The following is a 19,814-nucleotide window of genomic DNA, read 5'->3' as shown; positions in this document are numbered from 1 at the left end:
TAAGAACCTGTTCACTCCTCACATCATCAAGCGGTTTCTGGTACTTCCAACTAGTTTGCTGCAGTGAAGGGAATTTTCATACTCTGTTCATCTCAAAGCCTTTCTATGTATTGTAAAAAACATATTAATATTAAAAATGAACATATATCATTTATTTATTCATAATAAATTGATATGTTATTGGTGCAGCAGTCACATTATGTGATTTTATGTAATTTCCATCTAAACACATCCTCAGTTTTCACCCTTTGAAGTAAAGAATAGCAACATCCAAACACAGCTCAAGACTCTTTGATTCTCCCATCAGTAAGAACACTCTAGGGTATGTCACTGTTGTAGTTGAGGTCAACTACTTGTTTTGATGTTATTACCGGCAACATTTTAGGTGAGCCTAGGGCTACAAAAGCAGAGCAGAAAAGAATAATATATAGGGGAGTTTATAACATATAACCACTGAAAAATATTTTTCATAGGCTGAAGATTTTTGTTTCATCCCTTAAGGGTTCAAAACTATCAGGCTGGTCTTGCTTTCAATACCTCATAGAAAAACATTTGAAAGCAATCATCAAAGACCTGAAGCAGAGCTCTTTAGTATTGGTATTGGGACAGATAGAACATATTCACCTGGAGAATGGGGGCCATGAAGATGGAGACTCCAGTGAGAACAAACACCATGATGCCAGTTAGCCTCTGTTCTCTGCAGCCCAATGACCATCAGACAGAGGAGAGAAAGCATTAAAACTGCCAGGAGAACGACAGACACACATCACCTCCCAGGCTGCTACAGCAAAACCTGCTTGCTCTGCCCTCCAGGAGGACAGTCAGTTTGAACTAGTGCTGTTTCCAAAGAAAGAACCCATCAAATGTGGACTTGGAGCAGCGCAGTCATCACTTCCTGATTTACTGAGCCCTATGTCTTTTGGAAAACAGGGTATTCAGGTTGGCAAAGGTACTGTGTAACACTGAAGTTTTTCTATAGGTTATTCTCTCCCTTTTCATTCTCCACTCCTCTTTCATTCCAACAGAAAACTTGTTGTCCAGGTAAATAATAATTAATAATTCCTTACACTTATATAGCACTTTTCTGGACACTCCACTCAAAGCGCTTCACAGGTAATGGGGACTCCCCTCCACCACCACCAGTGTGCAGCCCCCACCTGGATGATGCGACGGCAGTCACAGTGCGCCAGAATGCTCACAACACATCAGGTCTCAGTGGGGAGGAGAGCAGAGTAATGAAGCCAATTCATAGACAGGGAGTATTAGGAGGCCATGATTGATAAGGGCCAATGGGAAATTTTGGCCAGGACGCTGGGGTTACATCCCTGCTCTTTTCGAGAAACACCCTTTGAATGACCACAGACAGTCAGGACCTCAGTTTTACGTCTCATCTGAAGGATAGCACCTTTTGTTTTACAGTATAGTGTCCCCGTCACTATACTGGGGCATTAGGACCCACATAGACCGCAGGGTGAGCGCCCCCTGCTGGCCCCACTAACACCTCTTCCAGCAGCAACTTTAGTTTTTCCCAGGAGGTCTCCCATCCAGGTACTGACCAGGCTCACACCTACTTAGCTGCAATGGGCTGCCAGTTGCGAGTTGCAGGGTGATATGGCTGCTGGCTAAAGCAAGATACTTGCTATGCTGGTATTGACAATCTACTGTAGGGCTGTCACAGACGTGTTTGTGGGGAAAACTGGAATGTTACAGTTTGGGGCATGTTCACTTTAATAGGGAGTGATATGTATTAGGATGGTGTGTCAAGGCTCCCACAAAGGATGAAGGGACAGTTCCTCACCGGACTCCCAGGAACTGAGGTTGCTCCCCAGGTGCGCTGGACTCGGTCTCCATTTTCAAGCTGTCAATGTGGGCAATCGAGATGACGGTCGCGGCCACGTACCAGGGCAGGCCCATGAAGGAACACACCGCCATCAGTATCCCAACCCAAAACAGGTCCAGGTGGTATCCTCCTCCCTTCTGCAGAGAGCGCACAGAGGTGCAGCATGTCACTCAAAATGTATTATAGCATCCCGCACCCCCCTGCTTTGGACTGTACCATGACCTTTTCCCCTTTACCAGGGCCACTCTTTCCTCTTCCTCTCCTATTCTCCCTTCTTTGTCATTGTGTCTATTCAGCATGTGCTCTACGTTTCTCTCAAGACATCCAGCTATCTTCCTGCAGTGACTAACATGCCATTCTATAAATCATAGGGCAATATACTGTACCTCTGTGAGCGTGTTTCTCCTTCTGGGCCCTGTCTTTCAACACAGCCCACACTAGGAAACACCAGCATGCAAAAACACAAGGAGTTCCCACAATAGGTAACACACGAAGACTAACCAGCTACTGTATGTTATTCCTGTGATGTGTTCTAGGGCACTGCACAGCATCATTTTTCTCTCAACTAACTAACAAAAATCAACTAACAAATCCTTTCCAGTTTTATATATTGCCGGGATTTTAATGTGCTCAACGGCTCAATCTGTTTATCTTGCTGGTTTTTATCGCCTCCAGGAACACGACACTGGCCGAAATGCTGTGATATCTACAGTACATGGGTAAACGCAGGCACCTTGAGCTTGTGCTCCTTGCGGTTGACGATGACGGCACTGATCTGCTGGTCCATGAAGATGAGGATGGTCACGAGCAGAGCAGGGAGGAAGCTGGCCAGGTACACCCACCAGGGGTTTTTCCCGAACGGCAGGACGATCCAGCCCCTGCCTGGGCGTGTGGGCTGAGGAATGACACACACTGCACACATCACGCCACGCACAAACATTCTCCAGCTCTGGAGACTGTGGCATGCAGCTGCTTCTATGGCACTGGTATCCACTACACTACATTTGGCAATCTTTTTTTTTTACTTTGACCCACTGTGCCCAATGATACCATTACATCCATTCCTACATCTAAAATGTAAAACAAAATTCATCCCCACAGTTTCCAAGAAATCAAGAATTAGATAAGCCTCTACTTCCATCTAGTGGTTATAAAAAAATGGGGAAGTAAGCGTCTAATAAGTACTAACAGTAGAACTGATGTCTTACAATAACTAACATTTTTCCAGTTGTGGTCAGAGCTAATTATACTCCTACGTGACACTGCTGCATGAAAATGTGGCATGCCTTTACAGTAATTCTGCTGATTGAAAACAGTAGCACTAAGAAAAAATCAACATAGTCCTTTACAATCATAGGAAAGTTAAATCAAAAGACATTGACAAAGAACGACAATAAACATGACATTAGCTTAAGTGAGGATGAACCCTGTATGCAAACAATTCAAGACCAGATACGTCCAGGCCTGCTTTACTTTTGTCAGCTACAGTTATGCAAACCCAGTGTTTGAGTTGGCAACACGTGATCTCATTTAACAGCAATACACTGGATAGCAGGTGTATGTTGTAGCAACACCTGCTACCAACACATTGCCAGCAGCATTTCTGCCTTCACTCGTCACATTGGTCTTAGCAATGCTGCTATTAACTTAATCCCAAGGCTAAAAAATCTGACAAAATGCACATATACCTGATGTTCAGAGATTCAAATGAAAGAAGAAATATTGATTAGAATGGACAAAATACTGACAGCCTGACTCTCTACTGCTGGTGCTGGAGGTTGTCTTTGTCCTGTTCTTTCTTGAGTCATTTCTGAAGCAATGGGGTAGCAATAAGTATCTTGCGAAAATCAATACCAATGAGGCCGAAACTCCCTCTTAGAACCCCCTTGAGTGCTAGGTGTTCCTGGCCCAAGCAGCTGTGAGGACCAATCTGAACTAAAACAGCATAACATGGGCCTTCCACCCACATTTTATTTAAATTGTGGTGAAAATTGAAATCCTCTAAAACAACCGTCACACTGCATTAAACTATCAGCCACCTGCCCCAGTATTGTCGTACCCACCTGAACCCTGGAGCACATTGCACTGGGAATTCTCAACATTGATTTTGCTCCAAATCACACTACTGTCTACGCTACTAAGAAAGGGGTGGTAGTTACAGCCATCTGCCGCTAGAGGCCACTATGTGGCTTCTAATAACATTACTGTACTTGTAAATAGTCCTGCTAGGGGTGAAAACCTGGTAAAGGGTTTAGAGTTTCAAGACTTTCATGTGGTAAATAAGGGGTTGGGAGGGGTGCAGAATGCTGTTGTTTTATTCTAAGCCTCCTGACTTTCCCTTCTTGGGAACGATTGTGGTCCTTCTGGGTTTTGTGTGCGCAGGTCTCCAGGACCACGCTGGTCGAGGGGGGAGACCAGTATAAACCAGTCAAAGGTTCTGGTTATATTCATTTCACAATCAACTAGCCCATGATTTCTGATGAAAAGACTTTTTGACGCATTATAAACTAAATCTGCTAGAACCGTTACACACAGTAGCTCCCTGATGTGAGGAGTAGAAGAATGAACATTATATTGCGGTATGCACACTAAGGTAGGAACTTAACTCTTACCTTGAACTCTGTGGGCACAATGAGTTTGGGAGTATTGAGCCCTGCTAGCATGTCTATACCCACAAACATCATGATAGACACGAAGATGGAGAAATCGCTGATTAGTTTACGTAGCTGGACAGGACAGATGGCGAGAACGGAAGAGGAGGAGAGAGAAAAAGAAGAAATGATGACAGAAAAAAAATGAAGAGGTTAGTATTTCTCCCTCAATTTGTCAATGTGAGCATGCTGTCACTGGAGAAAGTTCTTTAAAATGTTTTTAAGTTTGACTGTACTGTTCCGGTACAGTGATGATTGCTTTCTCATTCATCTGCTAATGTGTACATAAAGGGTTTGGGGAACTTACGTCTTTCATTATATTTGTTTTTTGTTGCGTTCCATTGCGTACTTTTCATTAAAACAATAAAACCAATGCCATCTCACTTTTAATATCACCACAAGTCATTTTTCAATTACCTGACCAATAATTGCATAATGCTGGTGGATGTGATCCAAGTATTCAAAATGTTCGAAGACATTAAAAATTTCAACCCAGTGGGATCTCTTTAAAGTATACTATGAAGCTCAATTAGAGGACACACATGGAAAATATGTAAAAGAGTATTTAAAACTGAGACAGGAGGCACTTCCTTATACAAAGGGTTGTGGGAGTGCTGGACCAGATGCCCAGCCATGCTGTTGAAGCCGATACTCGGAGTACTTTCCAAGAACAAATCCTACAAATCCTCATGTCAATTAACTACCAACTGCCAAATAGGTAGGATGGGCCAAATGGAACCTGTCTTATGTTCTTACTGATGCCTTTTCTCAGGCTGACATGCAAAAAATGTAAATAATAAGGTCATCTACACTGCCATTATGGTGTCAAGTTTGGTTTGATTGCTGAATGATTGGATACTTTTTAAATGATGATCTTCGTAATTACCCGGTTTGTCAATCAGCTCATTGAACCCCCAGACACCTCCAAATAAATAGATTGAAGTCTCCTTTCTGGGGAGTTGACTTTTGTTTGACAAGTAAAAAGGTACCTTGCACCTTTCTCCAGAGAAAACATTATTCTGAAATAAAATAAGCCTTCCGTCTGCGAAGAGAAGTATGCTCTTCCAAGAGAGGAGGAAGATCAGATCACCATGCAAGGAAAGGGGACAGAGCAGATGGTGTAGAAGAGGAGAGGGACTCAGACCTTGATCTCTGTGGGCACGTGCAGTTTGGGAGTGTCCAGAGCCAGCCAGTAATCCACCATGCAGAAAACCAGGATGGAGAGAACGATGGAGAAATCACTGATCAGGGAACGCAACTGGGGAGGAAGGAAAGATGGAGGGAAAGGGAAGCAGAGTGAGGTGTGTAAGAAAATAGAAACAGGTGGGGGTGTGGGGTTGAAGAGTGAGAAGAGTGTGTAGAAAGAGGAACAGGTAGGGTAGACAAAGGGAGAAGAGGAGAAGGGTGGAGAGGGGACCAGGGAAAGGAACCAGGACCGAGGACAAAAATGGAGAGGAAAGGTTGAGATTGAGAAAAGTGTGGAGAAAAACAGGTGCAGAGAAAGAGGGACAAGGAGGAAAGGTGGAAAGGGAACATCAGATCAGGGCACGGAAGAACACTTTTCCACTCTTAAAATGACATTCCTCAAGCTCTGATGAAGTCCAACAAATACAAACACATGAGATACACATAAAACTGAAACCACTCAACACCCCAATTCATTACTTTCTGTCCCAACTTATTCCCCTCATAGCACAATGTCCTTTAATAATCCCACCCCATCTGCCCGAAAGAATATCACAATGGTGTGCTTCTCCATCCCTTCCTCTAGCAACAGGCCTGGATTCATCAATGGGCCCCCAGCTTAAAAGCTGTCCCCCACACACTGACTGGCAGACGGAAACAAAGTTTTTCAATAGACCCACTTTATAATTGCCGTAGCTGAATTGAAAGAAACACACTGCTGTCACAGAGGGCATTATTTTAAGATGTCTGGTTGCTGAAAATATGTAAACAGTTCCACCAAAAGAAACTTGGTTTAGGAAAAGAAAGGTGAGGAAAGGATAGGAAGTATAGTTCCTGCGATCTGAAATGGCTCTCTTTGAAACTGCATTCATGGTGGAGCTGTGGAGTCACAAACTTCAGTGAATTCCTTCAATAAGGTCCAAAATTCAAACAGTGGAGACAGACCCTGATTTTCCCAACTCCCATAGCTGCTGTGTGTTTTTGAACACAGCTGAGAGTCACCATTGACAGTTTGACTGTGTGCCTTCAAAATGATCTTGAGGGATATTGGAGTGGCGCTAAAGATTTTGGTTTCCTGATCAACTCTGATGCCACAGAGGTCTGACATCCTGCAAATAAATTCAATTAGCAGCAATGGCTTTTATGTATTCATCTGACCTCTGATCTTAAGCCTGCTTTTCCACAAGATTACTCTTCTCCGCCTGTGCGCCTGGGCTCACCTTGGTGGGGAAGTAACGGCTGGACTTAAACTTCTTCAGCGTGACAGTCATGGTGTAGGTGCCGAAGAAGAGGATGAAGGACATGAGAGCCAAGTCGGGGACAAACTTGCAGGTCTTGCCCACCAGACTGCCCCCATACTTCAGACACTCCTTCTTGCTCAGTTGGCTCCAGTCCAGCGCTGTGACATTGACAGGATTGTACTGACAGGGACACACAGACACAGAGAGAGAAAGAGCGAGAGCAACAGAGAGAGAAACACAGAAAAAGAGAGAGAAAGGGGAGCCAATAGCATAACTCAGAGTAGCACCTTAACATCCAGGTCACTCACAACACATGAAGCCAGCAGCCCTTTGTTGCAGCCAACAGTCCAGGATCATGCTACTGTATATGCAGTCTACGAATATATGCATGTTCATTGCCATGGATACCAAACCATTGATTAACCTGACATCAATGAACCTCATCTCAATGAGCTTCCACTCATTTGTAAGTTGCAATGTTAAGATGCTTTAAAAACTAAAGCTGGCCTACATCATACCCGTCAACACATTTTCATAGTCATTTGTATGATTTTCTGATTTCAAACCTTTAAGATTCATTTAAAATCCTGAAAACTCAGGAGATGTGGGGGATGTAGCCCCCCCCCCTTGCATATTTCAATACATAGAGAGCTATGCTTCCTGCACTCGGGATCTACATTAAAAATAAAAGGCAAGGCTGCTGTCAGCTTTCGGTCTTCATCATCTCTGAAATCGATGAAAGGCCACAAGACACAGAGGTAATCTGTAAAACGCGACGTCTGCTACTGTGTGCTGCTGTAGCAGGCCGGTTGTAAAGATGGCGGAACTGTCTATTGCTTTCAAAGCCCTTCCAGAGCTCTGATGCGTGCAAGCGATCATGCAGATGCGTCCGCAATAGACCCTGCACGGCAGACAGATCTGTTGTGGTGCCTGGGTCTGCTCCGACGACGGAGTGGATGTTGTGTGTCTCTGATTGCGAAGGCAGATCCTATTCCTACAGTAGGGCTGTGAGCAGGCTGGGGAACCGGAGCACAGCTGCTTCACATGCCTTCCAGATCGAGCGTCTTGCCTGTCTTGTACCGCCAGTTGCTCCCCTCAATGCTTTCAGCTAGCCTGAGCAATGGCTGGTGCCTGGCGTTTCCAAATATATTCGGTTGGAATTAAAAAAAAAATCTCCCTACTGTACATGTCCAAATTCCAGTTTTAATTGAAAAGGCCATACGGAAAGGAATCGAAACATGGAGGACAGAGGAGTTTCTGATTAAACCTGAAGCGATGCAGCTAAATCGTTCCAGCACAAAACAAAGCAACTTACCACAGAGATATTAGTGTTGTTTGGGGCCACCAGAGCTGAAACATTGAAGGTCATTGAAGCCACTGTTTAAATACAAAACAAGGATAGGTTAACGTTCATAAATTGTGTGTTTCAGATACTGTAGGTGTACTAAAAAAGCCCAAGCAAAAGTTAGGCTTAGCTTTTTCCACAAAATGCAGACACCTGTGGATGTCTTGGCAATATTTTGGGATGTATTTGACATGTAAGAAAAAAGTTGTTTTGCTGTTTCCTCCATTTTGTTTCTGGATTACATTCACCGTTTTTGTTTTATTTGTAAACCTTAGTTACACGCTAAAATGGACACAATCAAAACCACATTCTACGTGCTTAACTCTCTTTTTCTTTGCATTTAAAACAAATAAAATGATAAGTACAGTAAAATTTTAGTGGTAATTGTAATCCTAACCCTAACTCAAACATAAAAAAGCTGATTCCAAACACTTTTAATGGACATTTCTGTAGACTACATTAATTCTATATTTTAAAGATCATTTGCTATCTTGAAATAATGACATAATTTTCATGTGATTATGAGATAACTTGGTATTTTTTTCCTTGATGACAGCGATTTGCTCCCGACCGCTTTTTAATAGCATATTACAAAAAAAGCATAGAAATTCAAACAGTGTCACAGCAGATGCTTTTACAGTAGTGAATAGCTAGCACAGTAATTGATTCTGACTACATTCTGATTCATTAAACCACATTTTCAGCTCATTAATTCTTAGTTTACATCTAATTTCTCTGCTTTTTTAAGGTGTTACCAAATACTCGGGTATCTTCAGTTTGATATACCTCTCTCTTTTGATCCTGTGATCTCATTTGGTAATGTGACATGATCACAGTACAGAAATAGCCTTAAAGTCAGAACAGGGTTAAGGAGGGTGCTGAAAGATACCATTTCATATGCAAGCCAGAGGTGAATCCTGAATACAGCTTTAGAGAAATGTGAATATTGTGATCTGTGAGCTCATAGTCGCATCTGATCTTCAGACAGGCTTTTTAATAAGAGTACTACTGGCATGGTCAATTTCTGCGGGGCAATTTGTATTTGGGATCCAGATCTGAATCTTCAGATGATAGCATGTTTGTTTAATCATACTCAGCACCACAGCAGGACAGATTATGTCAGAGCACATTTGCAGAGCTGTAAATAAATGTGATACTCACTCAGAATTAATAGCAGCCGAAATGTGTGTGTGCAGCAGAAAGAGACATGGTACAAATCAGTTACAACAGTTAAAAATCACAGACATTTTCAAAATGCAACTACAGTACATGGAGGTCTTTATATCATAGGACACTTCCTTGGGTTTTGGAAAAAATACCGAAACACAATTTAGTGTTAAACTGATTCTTTTGCAGTCCATTAAAGACAAATCATTGAAAGAACTTGTGATTATTTATGATTATTACATTATGGCAGAAAAATATAAATTTCCTCAAAAACATAACGCACAATAATTCAGACATAAAGACCTCACAATATCTGACTCTATACATCTTACACAGCCACACCAACCCAATTATTATTATTATCTTTTAAATATTACTTAAGGTTCAAGCAATGGTGTGCTAAAAAAGAAAAAATAATATTTTGTGCATGTAAGAGAAGAGAACCTGCAACTTCCATAAATACAGTATGTACAAAACGACAGACAATAAGACAGCCTTTTCATTTTTCAAAACCTCCTCAGTGATAAAGAATTTTGGCCAGATGAGAAAAATCTCCATCTCAACATTTTGTATAGTGGAAGACAGAGGTCAGGTATGAAGCAAGATTAATGGTGATCAATAATGAAGATTTGTTAAGATACACCCCCTTTTTGACTCCCTCAAGTGGAGTCAAGCTTGAAATACATCTCATTATGGAGTGATCTTGAATCTCCAGAGATGAATGAAATCTCTGAATGCCTCCATACAGATAAGCAGATACATCAAGCAAAATACATATCACCCCTATTTGTGCAAAGCTGGCTAAAAGGCACAACACTGAAAAGTGTCCAGTTACAATTCTGGAGAGATTTTAAGTGCTTGTTCCTTCAAATGTAGGAAGGATAACAATTTAAATTTCCTAAGGTACAATATGCTCAGGATTTAACTAACCTTCTATATAGAGCTCTGCTAAAATCTACCTGTTTTACTGTTTAATTTATTGACCCACCAAAATGGCTTTAGGATGGAAATATCAAAATGGTCCATATCTTCGGAGTAATGAACCCCTTGGGACTGTATTTTTTGGTGAGCTTAAAGATAAGAACTTAATGGAATTTAGGGTGAGTGAATTGACTTGGAAATCTCTTCGATTTGTAGTTTTACAAATGTACAAATATGAATTGAGCACACTTATATTGTTTTGGGTTGCAGAGATACAACACACAGATAAACAATATAAGTAAGTAGTTTGAGTTTAATGAAAATGTATATTCATGCACCAAGAAATGTATACAAGTGGCTGTAAATGTACTGTCCAACTAATGTAACAAAAACATAGATCCTAAAGTCATTTAAGGTTGTAAAAGTCTTTAAGACTTTAAGACTAAAGGGGGCTGAAAGAACTGATGTTTTTTCTAGAAAACCACCATGAAACAGAAGTTTCTAAACCAAACTTTTGAAAACTCCAGACCCGATTTTCCACTGTGGGGAAATTATGGGCAAACTGCCCAAATAATTAACTTACTAATGATTGGGCAGTTTGCCTAAAGAGGATAATAAGTACCTTAGAGTGAAAGGATACATTTAAAAGGAGATTTTTAAGTTCTTTAAGCCAGAAAACTGCAAATAAATTTGCTGAGCAGATGTGGAATAAGTAGGGAAAATAATTAAAAACAAGACACTGTCAGTGACTTCACCCTCCTGCCCCACTCCCCTTCGGTTCCTCCCCCAGAGGAAGTGAGCCAAGGGCAGACTCACCTGGATCAGGGGCCATGCATTCGCACTTATACAAGGTCACGTAGTCGGATTTGAAGTCAGAGTTGATGGGGTAGTACTTGAAGGCACCTATCATTTTCTTGATGGCATCGTAGATGAAGATGAAGGAGATGAGCGTGGAGAAGCCCTCTTCGGTGAAGCGGGTGATGTATTTGATGATGAAGCTAGCATCTGTGGCGACTAACACAAGACACTGCAGACAGGAGTGCAGCCCAATCCACAACCGGAACTCCAAGTAGTCAATGTCGTTTCCCCTAGGACAGGAATTACAGTGACACTCACCTAAATACACACATGTTGGTATATTTGGGAGTTTATCTTACTGCTTTATTTTATTTTTTGTTAAGAATGCACAGGTTCCAACTGGTGTGAATGTGCATGTATGTATATGTCTCTGTGCACTGCTGATAAGTGGAGAAGCCCACAGATTACATTATTTCTCCTTCAAATTCTAATTAATTGAAAGAAACCTAGTTGTAACTAACATTTAAATGAAGCACTGGTATTGTCAGAGAAGATGTAAAATATATGACAAAAGAATGCCTTTGACAGGACATCCAACATAATTTATATATTATGACATACTTTTTTTAAGTCTGTGTGTTCACTTGCCTGTGGAGGTGTGCATTCATACCTGTATATATATGTGTATCTGTATGGATTTACAGCATGCCCATAGGTGTATGCAGAACACTTACAGCCTGTAGGCTCTTACTTGCTAAAATCAAACAGCAGCTTCTCGAAGATTAGAATAGGCCCTGTGCTGCTCAGGATGATGAGTGGCTGTCCCCCAAAGAAGCAGAACACAGTGCCTGCCATTGCCGTGCCCAGGAAACTCTCCATCACGCCCTGGCACAGACACAGAAAAACCGTCGTGCACAGTTCTGCACACAAATGAAATTTCTCAGTACTAAACAGTATATCAACAGCGCCAGCCCTGAAGGCAAAAGCCACAGACACAAACCACAGGTTTCTAAAAGGACAATGAAGTTCTTCTTCTATCAAGGTAAGACTCCAAGCCAATGTGTCCATTCTTAGTTCTTGGAAAACAGAAACACGCTTGATAGTTGCAAGACGAAGGTGGGTTAGACAGGGGTGAGGATCAGAGCATTTCCTGTTTCCAGTGCAGCTTGAGCAGGACCACCGTCCTGGAATGTGAGGGTACCTATCTGTGCATGGCAAACAGTACAATTAGATTGGAAAATATGTGACTTCAATTACACCCATTACCTTTTAGACTTATTGAACACCCTTTTCATGAAGATGTTACCTGATGGCTGTCTGTTCTATTTGAGGGACACTGTGCGGGTGTAGGTGTGAAGAGCGAATGGTGCAGGATGTACCTGGTAGTTGTCTGTGGCATCTCCCAGCAGCCCCCCGAAGGTGATGGCATTGGTGATGCAGCCCAGGTAAATGAAGAGGATGGTGGAGATGGACTGGATATGGAAGCCCTCATATAAGTCACTGGGAAACCACGGCAGCTTTCTCTTGATGTCGAGGAAAAGCCCTCCGCAAAACCTGCAGCAGAGCAAGCCTCAGGTCAATGTAGAAAACAAGTCAATGTAGGAGCACACAAATGCCACAGCTGACATCTGAGAGTGCTTTTCAGCAGCGATATCCCCATCATCATCATCGTCAAGAATAAGAATAAAAAACAACAGTACATTAAATCAACTTATAATTAAACAAGTAAAACCACTTAGGCTTACTTAAACAAATGAGAGTTTTACACATGAATAAAACAGGGTCCTGATTCTGCAGGGCTCCCATTTTGTGGACAGCTCCAGAGTCACAGTTCGCACAATGTATAAACTGGCACCACCCTACCAGCCAACAGTCAGAGCACAGATCTGATCGTATGCCTACATAGGAACATGTGCCCCTCTGCTGCTCCTCCAGACTGCCTGTTGTCCGAGCGTACCTCCCTGTCCAGATAAGTTCCTCTCCCACTTCGTGGGGCGCTGGCATCTCCTCGTCCTCACTGGCACCTCCTCCACCTCCTGCCATCCCGTTCATTTGTCCCGCCTCGTTCACAGAGAACACAGACTTCCTGTGGAGACCGCAGGCTGATTTCACACAGCGCTTTTGAAAGCAATCATCTCAAAGCACTTTAGTCGTTTTGCATGCGTTTCAGATGGTGTACATTTAGCAGCTGTTTTAATACAGCATGTATTTTTTTCTCAAATGAACACTGAATGCCGAGTAGCTGAAGGATTTATTTGGATAATTGGTGCAAAAAAAGTGTAAATGTTCTTATTAATAGGAAAGAAAATCTCCAGACCCCAAGCAATGCATGCATATGAAACAATAAGGTGTAAGATACACATCGTTGAACAAAGTGGTTGTAATATAGTAACAGTTTGTAACACTAATTAACAAAACCTTCCTAGAACACCTGTTCTCACCTACTGTGTTGGTGCATGGGGTGTTTATCGGGTGTGCAGTGAATGTGGGTCTTCAGTGTGAATCAGTGTGAGTATGCAATTTAATAGTGCATGCAATATCAAAGAGAAATATGTTCTGTTTAGCTGATCATTTGTTTCTGGGTGGGTGTGAGTGTCCAGTGTACTGTATGCGTGAAAGAGGTCATTCAGCTGACCTCTTCTCAGCAGAGGGCAGTTTCTTTGGCGGTTCAATGCGGATTGTGGGGTCCCACTCCCCAGGAGGAAGAACAATGACCTCATCCAGAAACTCGTCAATGCCTGCGATCAGGTCCTCTCTGTCCCGTGCCTTATACGCCACATCACTGAAGAGCTGCACAACATGGGCAATCACACCCCAGAAACAAAGACAGACACAGGTCACATCACAGAGATACCATGCAGCACACAGATAAACTATAAATAACTATACTATATACTCTATATATAAACTATATAGAATACTGTATACAAGAGAAGGAAAGCCATTGACTGAGCAGTAAAAATGTATTTACTCAAGTCCTAAGCAAAGTTTTAAGAAGCGTTTGAGAAGCTAAGTGATTGAAGAGTTAGCAGAGCTCAGGGGCCTATTCAAATGCCACTAACAACCACACTAAAGTTAACATCTATTTATTTTTATCCCACATAGGAGATTAACACAAAACTATCCGGAAACTGAAATAAATCTTTTAAGGAATCCATTTAATAATGGAGAGACAGGCCGTGAGAAAGATCTTTGGATTGAAAAATTAGCTTTCGTTTAAATCCCTGTTTGTGGAGAAGTAGCTGTGCAAGAAGGATTATACTGTACCTCTTTTACAAATGTTAGTTTAAACATTTTTTCTTGATACTGATATTATATCAGATGGCTATTGACTTTAGGTTACTTTTTTCCTTTAACTACATGGTAAATTAACATTGCAAATGTTGTATGCATATAGACCGCTGAATTCCTAAAGCCAGGAACATCCTACCCAATGTGACCACAGTTCTTCCCTGGGGAAGGCAGCCACAAAGAGCAAACTTCTGAGAAAAGGCATCACACACCGCTACAGTAGATGCAACTATAGAAGGTTTATATAATTATTTAACATATTTCCTGAAGTACAATATGTCCCGAGGTCCCAGCAGTCATTGTGCAGTTTTTACAGCAACAACAGGGCAATATACAGTACATTATTAAACTGTATATTGTAATTTGTAATTATAATTGTAATGCACTGCACTGTTCACACAACAATGTCAAAAATGATGACAAGAGTAAAAATGATGTGCACTTCAAATTTCAATGCTGTTTGCAAATCTTCTCATGCCTTGGTCTTTATTGCCTTGTCACAGAAGGATTTGAAAGCAATATAGTAAAAGCAAGAGTGTTCTTGCCATTTTGGACCTGCATTGTTTTGCTGCTGTTCACAGCTTCTGCATTTAGACAATTGTTGGAAGGTTGATGCAACCCTGCAAACCTCATAGCCCAATGTACTTTCAGTGTGATTGAAAACACATGTTGGCTTTGATTGCTCTGGGGCTGATGTGCTCCTGAGTTTAAGTGACAACTGCAGTATTGCTCCAATGAAATCAAAACTTTCACTCTAAACTGTGCAGATCATCTGGTCAATGGACAGATGTCACCACTCGAAACTACTGTTGGGCAGGAGGGATCATTTTCCTTTATTTTTCATGTTATAAACATTAAATCTGGATATGCTAAAAGTTTCTGTATCTTAGCTGACAGCCATGACTCCTGCAATATACAGGCAGAATGAAGACGATCTGACAAGTAAGTTGTCATAATCTTCCTGTTGTCCATCGTTTGGCACCGCACGCTCTACAGAGAATCACAGGAGAGTCAGCAGTTAGGCTCCCAGAAAAGAGTCACGGCTCTGCCGAGTGTCCAAAGAGTCCTAACGGATTAATCCCAGACCAGCCCCTGGCAAACACTCTGCTGATCGTGCGTTTCAGGAATACTGGTCAAAGACAACTTCTGACATGACCCAGGCTTGGATCTGCATCTTGGTGCTATACAGCTCAAACCTTTACCATCTGAGTCTTTTAACCTAGTACTTCGATCAATCTGGTTACAGCCCAGAGCTCCACAACGCAGTAATGACATACAGGCCAGCGACTCGACATTCTCAAGCAAGCATCTCTCTTGTAGTCTCATGCTTACATCATCCACCATGAGCGTGGCAATGGCCCTTCCTATCTCGTTGTAGGATTTCGCTTTTCCATGGGGACCAAGCAAAACAAACAGGAACCTGGGGGACACAGGGAGAGACAGGCAAAGTCAGAGAGAGTGCAGTATGCAGAAGGCTGAAACAGTACCAAGCAGAATACAAGTTAGCAGGTAAAGAGTTATGGTCTGATTGCTTTGTCCCAGCATAGCTGTAATATATATATATGTATATTGTGTATTACAAGTTCTATATTTTGTCTGATATTCAGTAGTGATCGCAGAGAGAGATGTTTCAGAGAGAGATGGGAGCTGGCAGGTGGTGTAACACTGTGACCCTGTGTAAGAGAGATGTCTTCATCTCTCCCGAGCTTGTTGAAGTGAGAACTGGCTCTTCTGGGATGGTGGATACAGAATGTCAAATAGACCTCAGCCACTGCTCTGTTCTGGGCTTTGCATCAGTGGATGCTCCCTGAGTCACTTTTTCACCGTCGGGACATGGCGAGGGCTGACCTGGTGGGCACGGGCACCTCGGTGAGCCCGCCCAGCGTGGTGGCCTGCGCCAGCCGCACAAACGCCACGAAGGGCTTGTCCAGGAAGTCCACCTCCCCCACCAGCACGTTTGAGGCTTCGGCGTCCCGCGGGATCTTCTTCATGAACTTGTTCTTCAGCTGAGGACACGGGCCAGAGACAGAGTTAGAGCAGGACGCACCTAGGACCCCGTCCGTAACACAGGTACTGATCTTCATGTTTGAACACACTGGGAATGTGATGCTCCCACACTACTGCATGCACATGTGCTCCATTTACTCTATAAGCTGGAAGCTTTAGTACAAACTGCAAAAATGAAACAAAAACGCTTACAGATTTTTTTTTTACATGAACATGTTTGCCATTAAAACAAGGTGACAAGCTTGAAATGACCAACAACTAATATTGCTTTCTTCATGTACTGTAAGAAACTAACTTATAGAATTATGTCAATGCAATAAATGCAGCCAATGTGATAGGAGCAATTTACAGCCCTGAAAATATTACTGGGAGCTTGTACGCTTGATAAATACTGTAAAAACTTGTTTTATTAAGTTGTGTATTATTTTCTTTTAGGGATGACAGATTAAGGTGAGGAAGGAATGAAAGTATTAGATAATTCAGTTGTACCTCTGAATTTCAGTTTGTCCAAACATCACTAAGATGTGCAGTTAGACAAAGACAGCAGTAAAATAGAATGCAGGGAGCAGATTTTTCCTTTGCTACAATGCACTCTACAGTGGCCAGGAACTTTGATTTAAGCTTCCAGCTATGGGTTGCTTAATTAAACTGGGCCAAAATCAATCAGCCTGTTTCCTACCATATCTTACTGGTTTTTTTTATTTAAACAACAACAAACATTTAACAAGCTTCTATAATCAAGCGCAAAAAAATAAACTGGTCATGAATATAAACATTCATGATAGACAGTTAACCACTTGGAGTTTCATCACTCACTGTTTAACTGTAGTTCTGAGTTGCACTAAGGAAGGCTGAACTGTATCTGGCTGCCAAGTCTTGATCATCATGCAGAAAGTTAATTATTATACCTTGTAAACAGAAAGCACAATTCCAGGGGCTTTTATAGTGTGGTAACTTCTCACCCCATAATCACTGTCTATGGAAGTAGAACACTGTGACAGCAACTTTCAATTAAATTAAAATGTAATGGAAACAGGGTGAATCATTGTAACGTGGAATAAAGGACCATGGTAAAATGCAAAAGTCACCACATTAATCATGGAAAAGTTTCATTAGGCAGCTGTTTGCAGCAGACATTGTTTGCCAACTGTTAAATGTCACTGTCTCTGATGACTACATGTGACACTATGAAAACGTGGGCCAGAGAGAAAACTCCGCAGTTTTCAATGCAGCTCAATACATTTCTGTACAGACATCCTGCCATGCCCTCTGGCATTCTCATTAGGACACCACTGAGAGTCAATATTCAAAAAGAGCATTGGGGTGTTTGGCCAAGCCTCTCTTGAGGGATGAATTTTAAATCTGCATATTGTACCTGGTAAATATACAGTAGGTATTTCAAATATGCTGATCCTGAAACCGAAGGAAGGAAACACCAGATACCAAGAGTTATTTGTAGTCCATGTTGAGTAATTACACTACCATGATTGCCTTAATACTTGCTTGGGATTCACATTTTGCAAGGTTACTGTAAATATATGGTCTCTATTTCATCAGAAAAGACACATATACTGTATAACACATGGGAAAAAAAACATTTTGGGAATATTTTTTTTGATAACACAGGAATTGTCCCATCTAAATCTAAACACAGAAGAACACTGAATGTTCCTTCATTGAGCGTTTTATAGTGTCAAGAATGTTCTGCCTGCATGATTCAGGTCTCCTACTGTAAAGAATGACAGTGCACCCTGTTAGGTTTCTAAGAAATACTTGCCCTCCCACCACGTGCACAAGGAATGGCAAGTGCTTAGGCAAAATCATTTCATAATCTTTTAATGCCACTTTGAAAGTCAAATTGATGTTGTTTTTTCAGCAATATGAACAAGCCTGAATTGTTGTTGTTCCCCCTCCCTCCCCATAAGTCCCCAGTTAAAGCCCAGACTGCGTGTGTGCTTGGGAGGTAAAACTAAAATAGTGGCATTACTTCAGACCTGGGGTGCATTCATGCACTGGGGTTTCTAATACACCCCCCTGCTACCACGCAGTGTTTTGGCTGAGGGAAATCAGTTTAGGTTTTCGGGTTTTTAAGTCTCTGAGCCGGAATCCCACTGTGAACAAGGACACCGGCGAACAGATGAAAAGGAGGCATAGCAGGTGTTATATTCATGTCCAGTAAAAATTAATTAATCCCCGGCTAATGTGGGAGGGTGCGGGGGGGGGGGTGAGCTTTGAAGATATAAAACCTTGGTCACCAGGGTCAAAACATGCTGCCCTACGATCTATGGTGACCCCAGGTATAAAAATAATATAAAATCAGATTGTGAATACCTCAGAGTATTTAGTCACTTTCTTCTCCATTTCTTTTGCATGACCGAAGAGTGACCTAACAGCAGGTTTCAGCCAGTGGCTTTTCTAAAATTCCCTCCTTTGCCTTATATTCCAGCAAGGTATCCCAGCGGCTTTGGAGGCGAGTTGTAAAGAGATTAAGGTCCCTTCACATGACTGTTTACTAGACCAGGATTTCTCCCACCTCCAGAGAATCAAACCCAGCCTTGTTTATGATGGTAAATAGGAACAAGGCCTGACTGTTACCTTCCTAAGCTCCCCCAAAGCTGGAGTGACAGCAGCAGTTAATGAGGACACAAAAATAAACAATAACGGAATTAAGACTGAGGTACCAACTCTTTGAAAAGTCACAATATAATATAGACTGCTTTAAAGTAACACTACTTGTTTACCGTTATCTTGAAAAAGAATAGGTATAATACAAATGTTGTGCTCTGTATATTTAAGAGGCGGTTTCTGAAATCACTCTAAATAGAAGAAGCGTTGATTTACCTGGTCAGTGCTGGGGGTGTCAGAAATGTCATTCATGCTCCTGCTTTGTGCATGACCTGCGTGGAACCGGGGGAAATAAAAAAAGGCATTACCACTTGAACCAGCAGTGACATCAGCATCTCATGAGTCAAGATGGTGCTCGCTGCTCTTTTCACGCGCTCTGGGCTTTGCAACAGGCTCTTCTCACACAGAGGAAGCTGGGGCACCTGTGAGTTAGGAATAGTTTGCCACTCTCGAAGCACTTGAGCTGCACCGTGTAACAGCAGCTTGTGTGAAAGGAAGCACTTCTTTTTTGACTGGTTGCTATACCTGCTTTTGACCTGCTTTTTCACTCTCAAATTGTGAAGTTCTGGTCTTCAGTGTCTAGTAGCCTTAAGTGAAATAGCATAACTCAAGTGGTGTAAGGTGTAAGGAGCTATTTGTCTGTACAACTTGAAAAAGAACCAAGTGTTTGCTTTGTGTGGGGACTTGCAGTTTGCATCATGAAGCTTTGAAATTGTAATCTCTTCTAAGCTCTGAGGAGTTAT

General features: G+C 42.0%; 1 protein-coding gene across 3 annotated transcripts in view; it reads right to left on the bottom strand.

Moving 5' to 3' along the window:
- Positions 1 to 19,814, bottom strand: part of slc4a5a (solute carrier family 4 member 5a) — a 45,804-nt gene that overhangs the window by 12,189 nt on the left and 13,801 nt on the right. For 2 of the 3 annotated variants that reach the window (XM_088909365.1, XM_088909366.1), the window contains 14 exons: positions 19,288 to 19,343; positions 16,288 to 16,445; positions 15,772 to 15,859; positions 13,784 to 13,938; positions 13,106 to 13,234; positions 12,528 to 12,702; positions 11,900 to 12,033; positions 11,167 to 11,438; positions 8,236 to 8,294; positions 6,897 to 7,097; positions 4,453 to 4,566; positions 2,574 to 2,735; positions 1,799 to 1,977; positions 625 to 697 (listed from right to left, as the gene is read on the bottom strand). In XM_088909365.1, coding sequence (XP_088765491.1) covers positions 625 to 697; positions 1,799 to 1,977; positions 2,574 to 2,735; positions 4,453 to 4,566; positions 6,897 to 7,097; positions 8,236 to 8,294; positions 11,167 to 11,438; positions 11,900 to 12,033; positions 12,528 to 12,702; positions 13,106 to 13,234; positions 13,784 to 13,938; positions 15,772 to 15,859; positions 16,288 to 16,445; positions 19,288 to 19,343 — 1,955 coding nt within the window. Of the gene's footprint in view, positions 1 to 624; positions 698 to 1,798; positions 1,978 to 2,573; positions 2,736 to 4,452; positions 4,567 to 5,635; positions 5,750 to 6,896; positions 7,098 to 8,232; positions 8,295 to 11,166; positions 11,439 to 11,899; positions 12,034 to 12,527; positions 12,703 to 13,105; positions 13,235 to 13,783; positions 13,939 to 15,771; positions 15,860 to 16,287; positions 16,446 to 19,287; positions 19,344 to 19,814 lie in introns of all 3 variants that reach the window. The other variant, XM_088909364.1, reaches the window with a different exon arrangement.

This window comes from Atractosteus spatula, chromosome 2, assembly GCF_055471065.1.
Source record: "Atractosteus spatula isolate fAtrSpa1 chromosome 2, fAtrSpa1.hap1, whole genome shotgun sequence".
Classification (NCBI taxonomy): domain Eukaryota; kingdom Metazoa; phylum Chordata; class Actinopteri; order Semionotiformes; family Lepisosteidae; genus Atractosteus; species Atractosteus spatula.
This window is presented reverse-complemented; position numbering and strand designations above follow the sequence as displayed.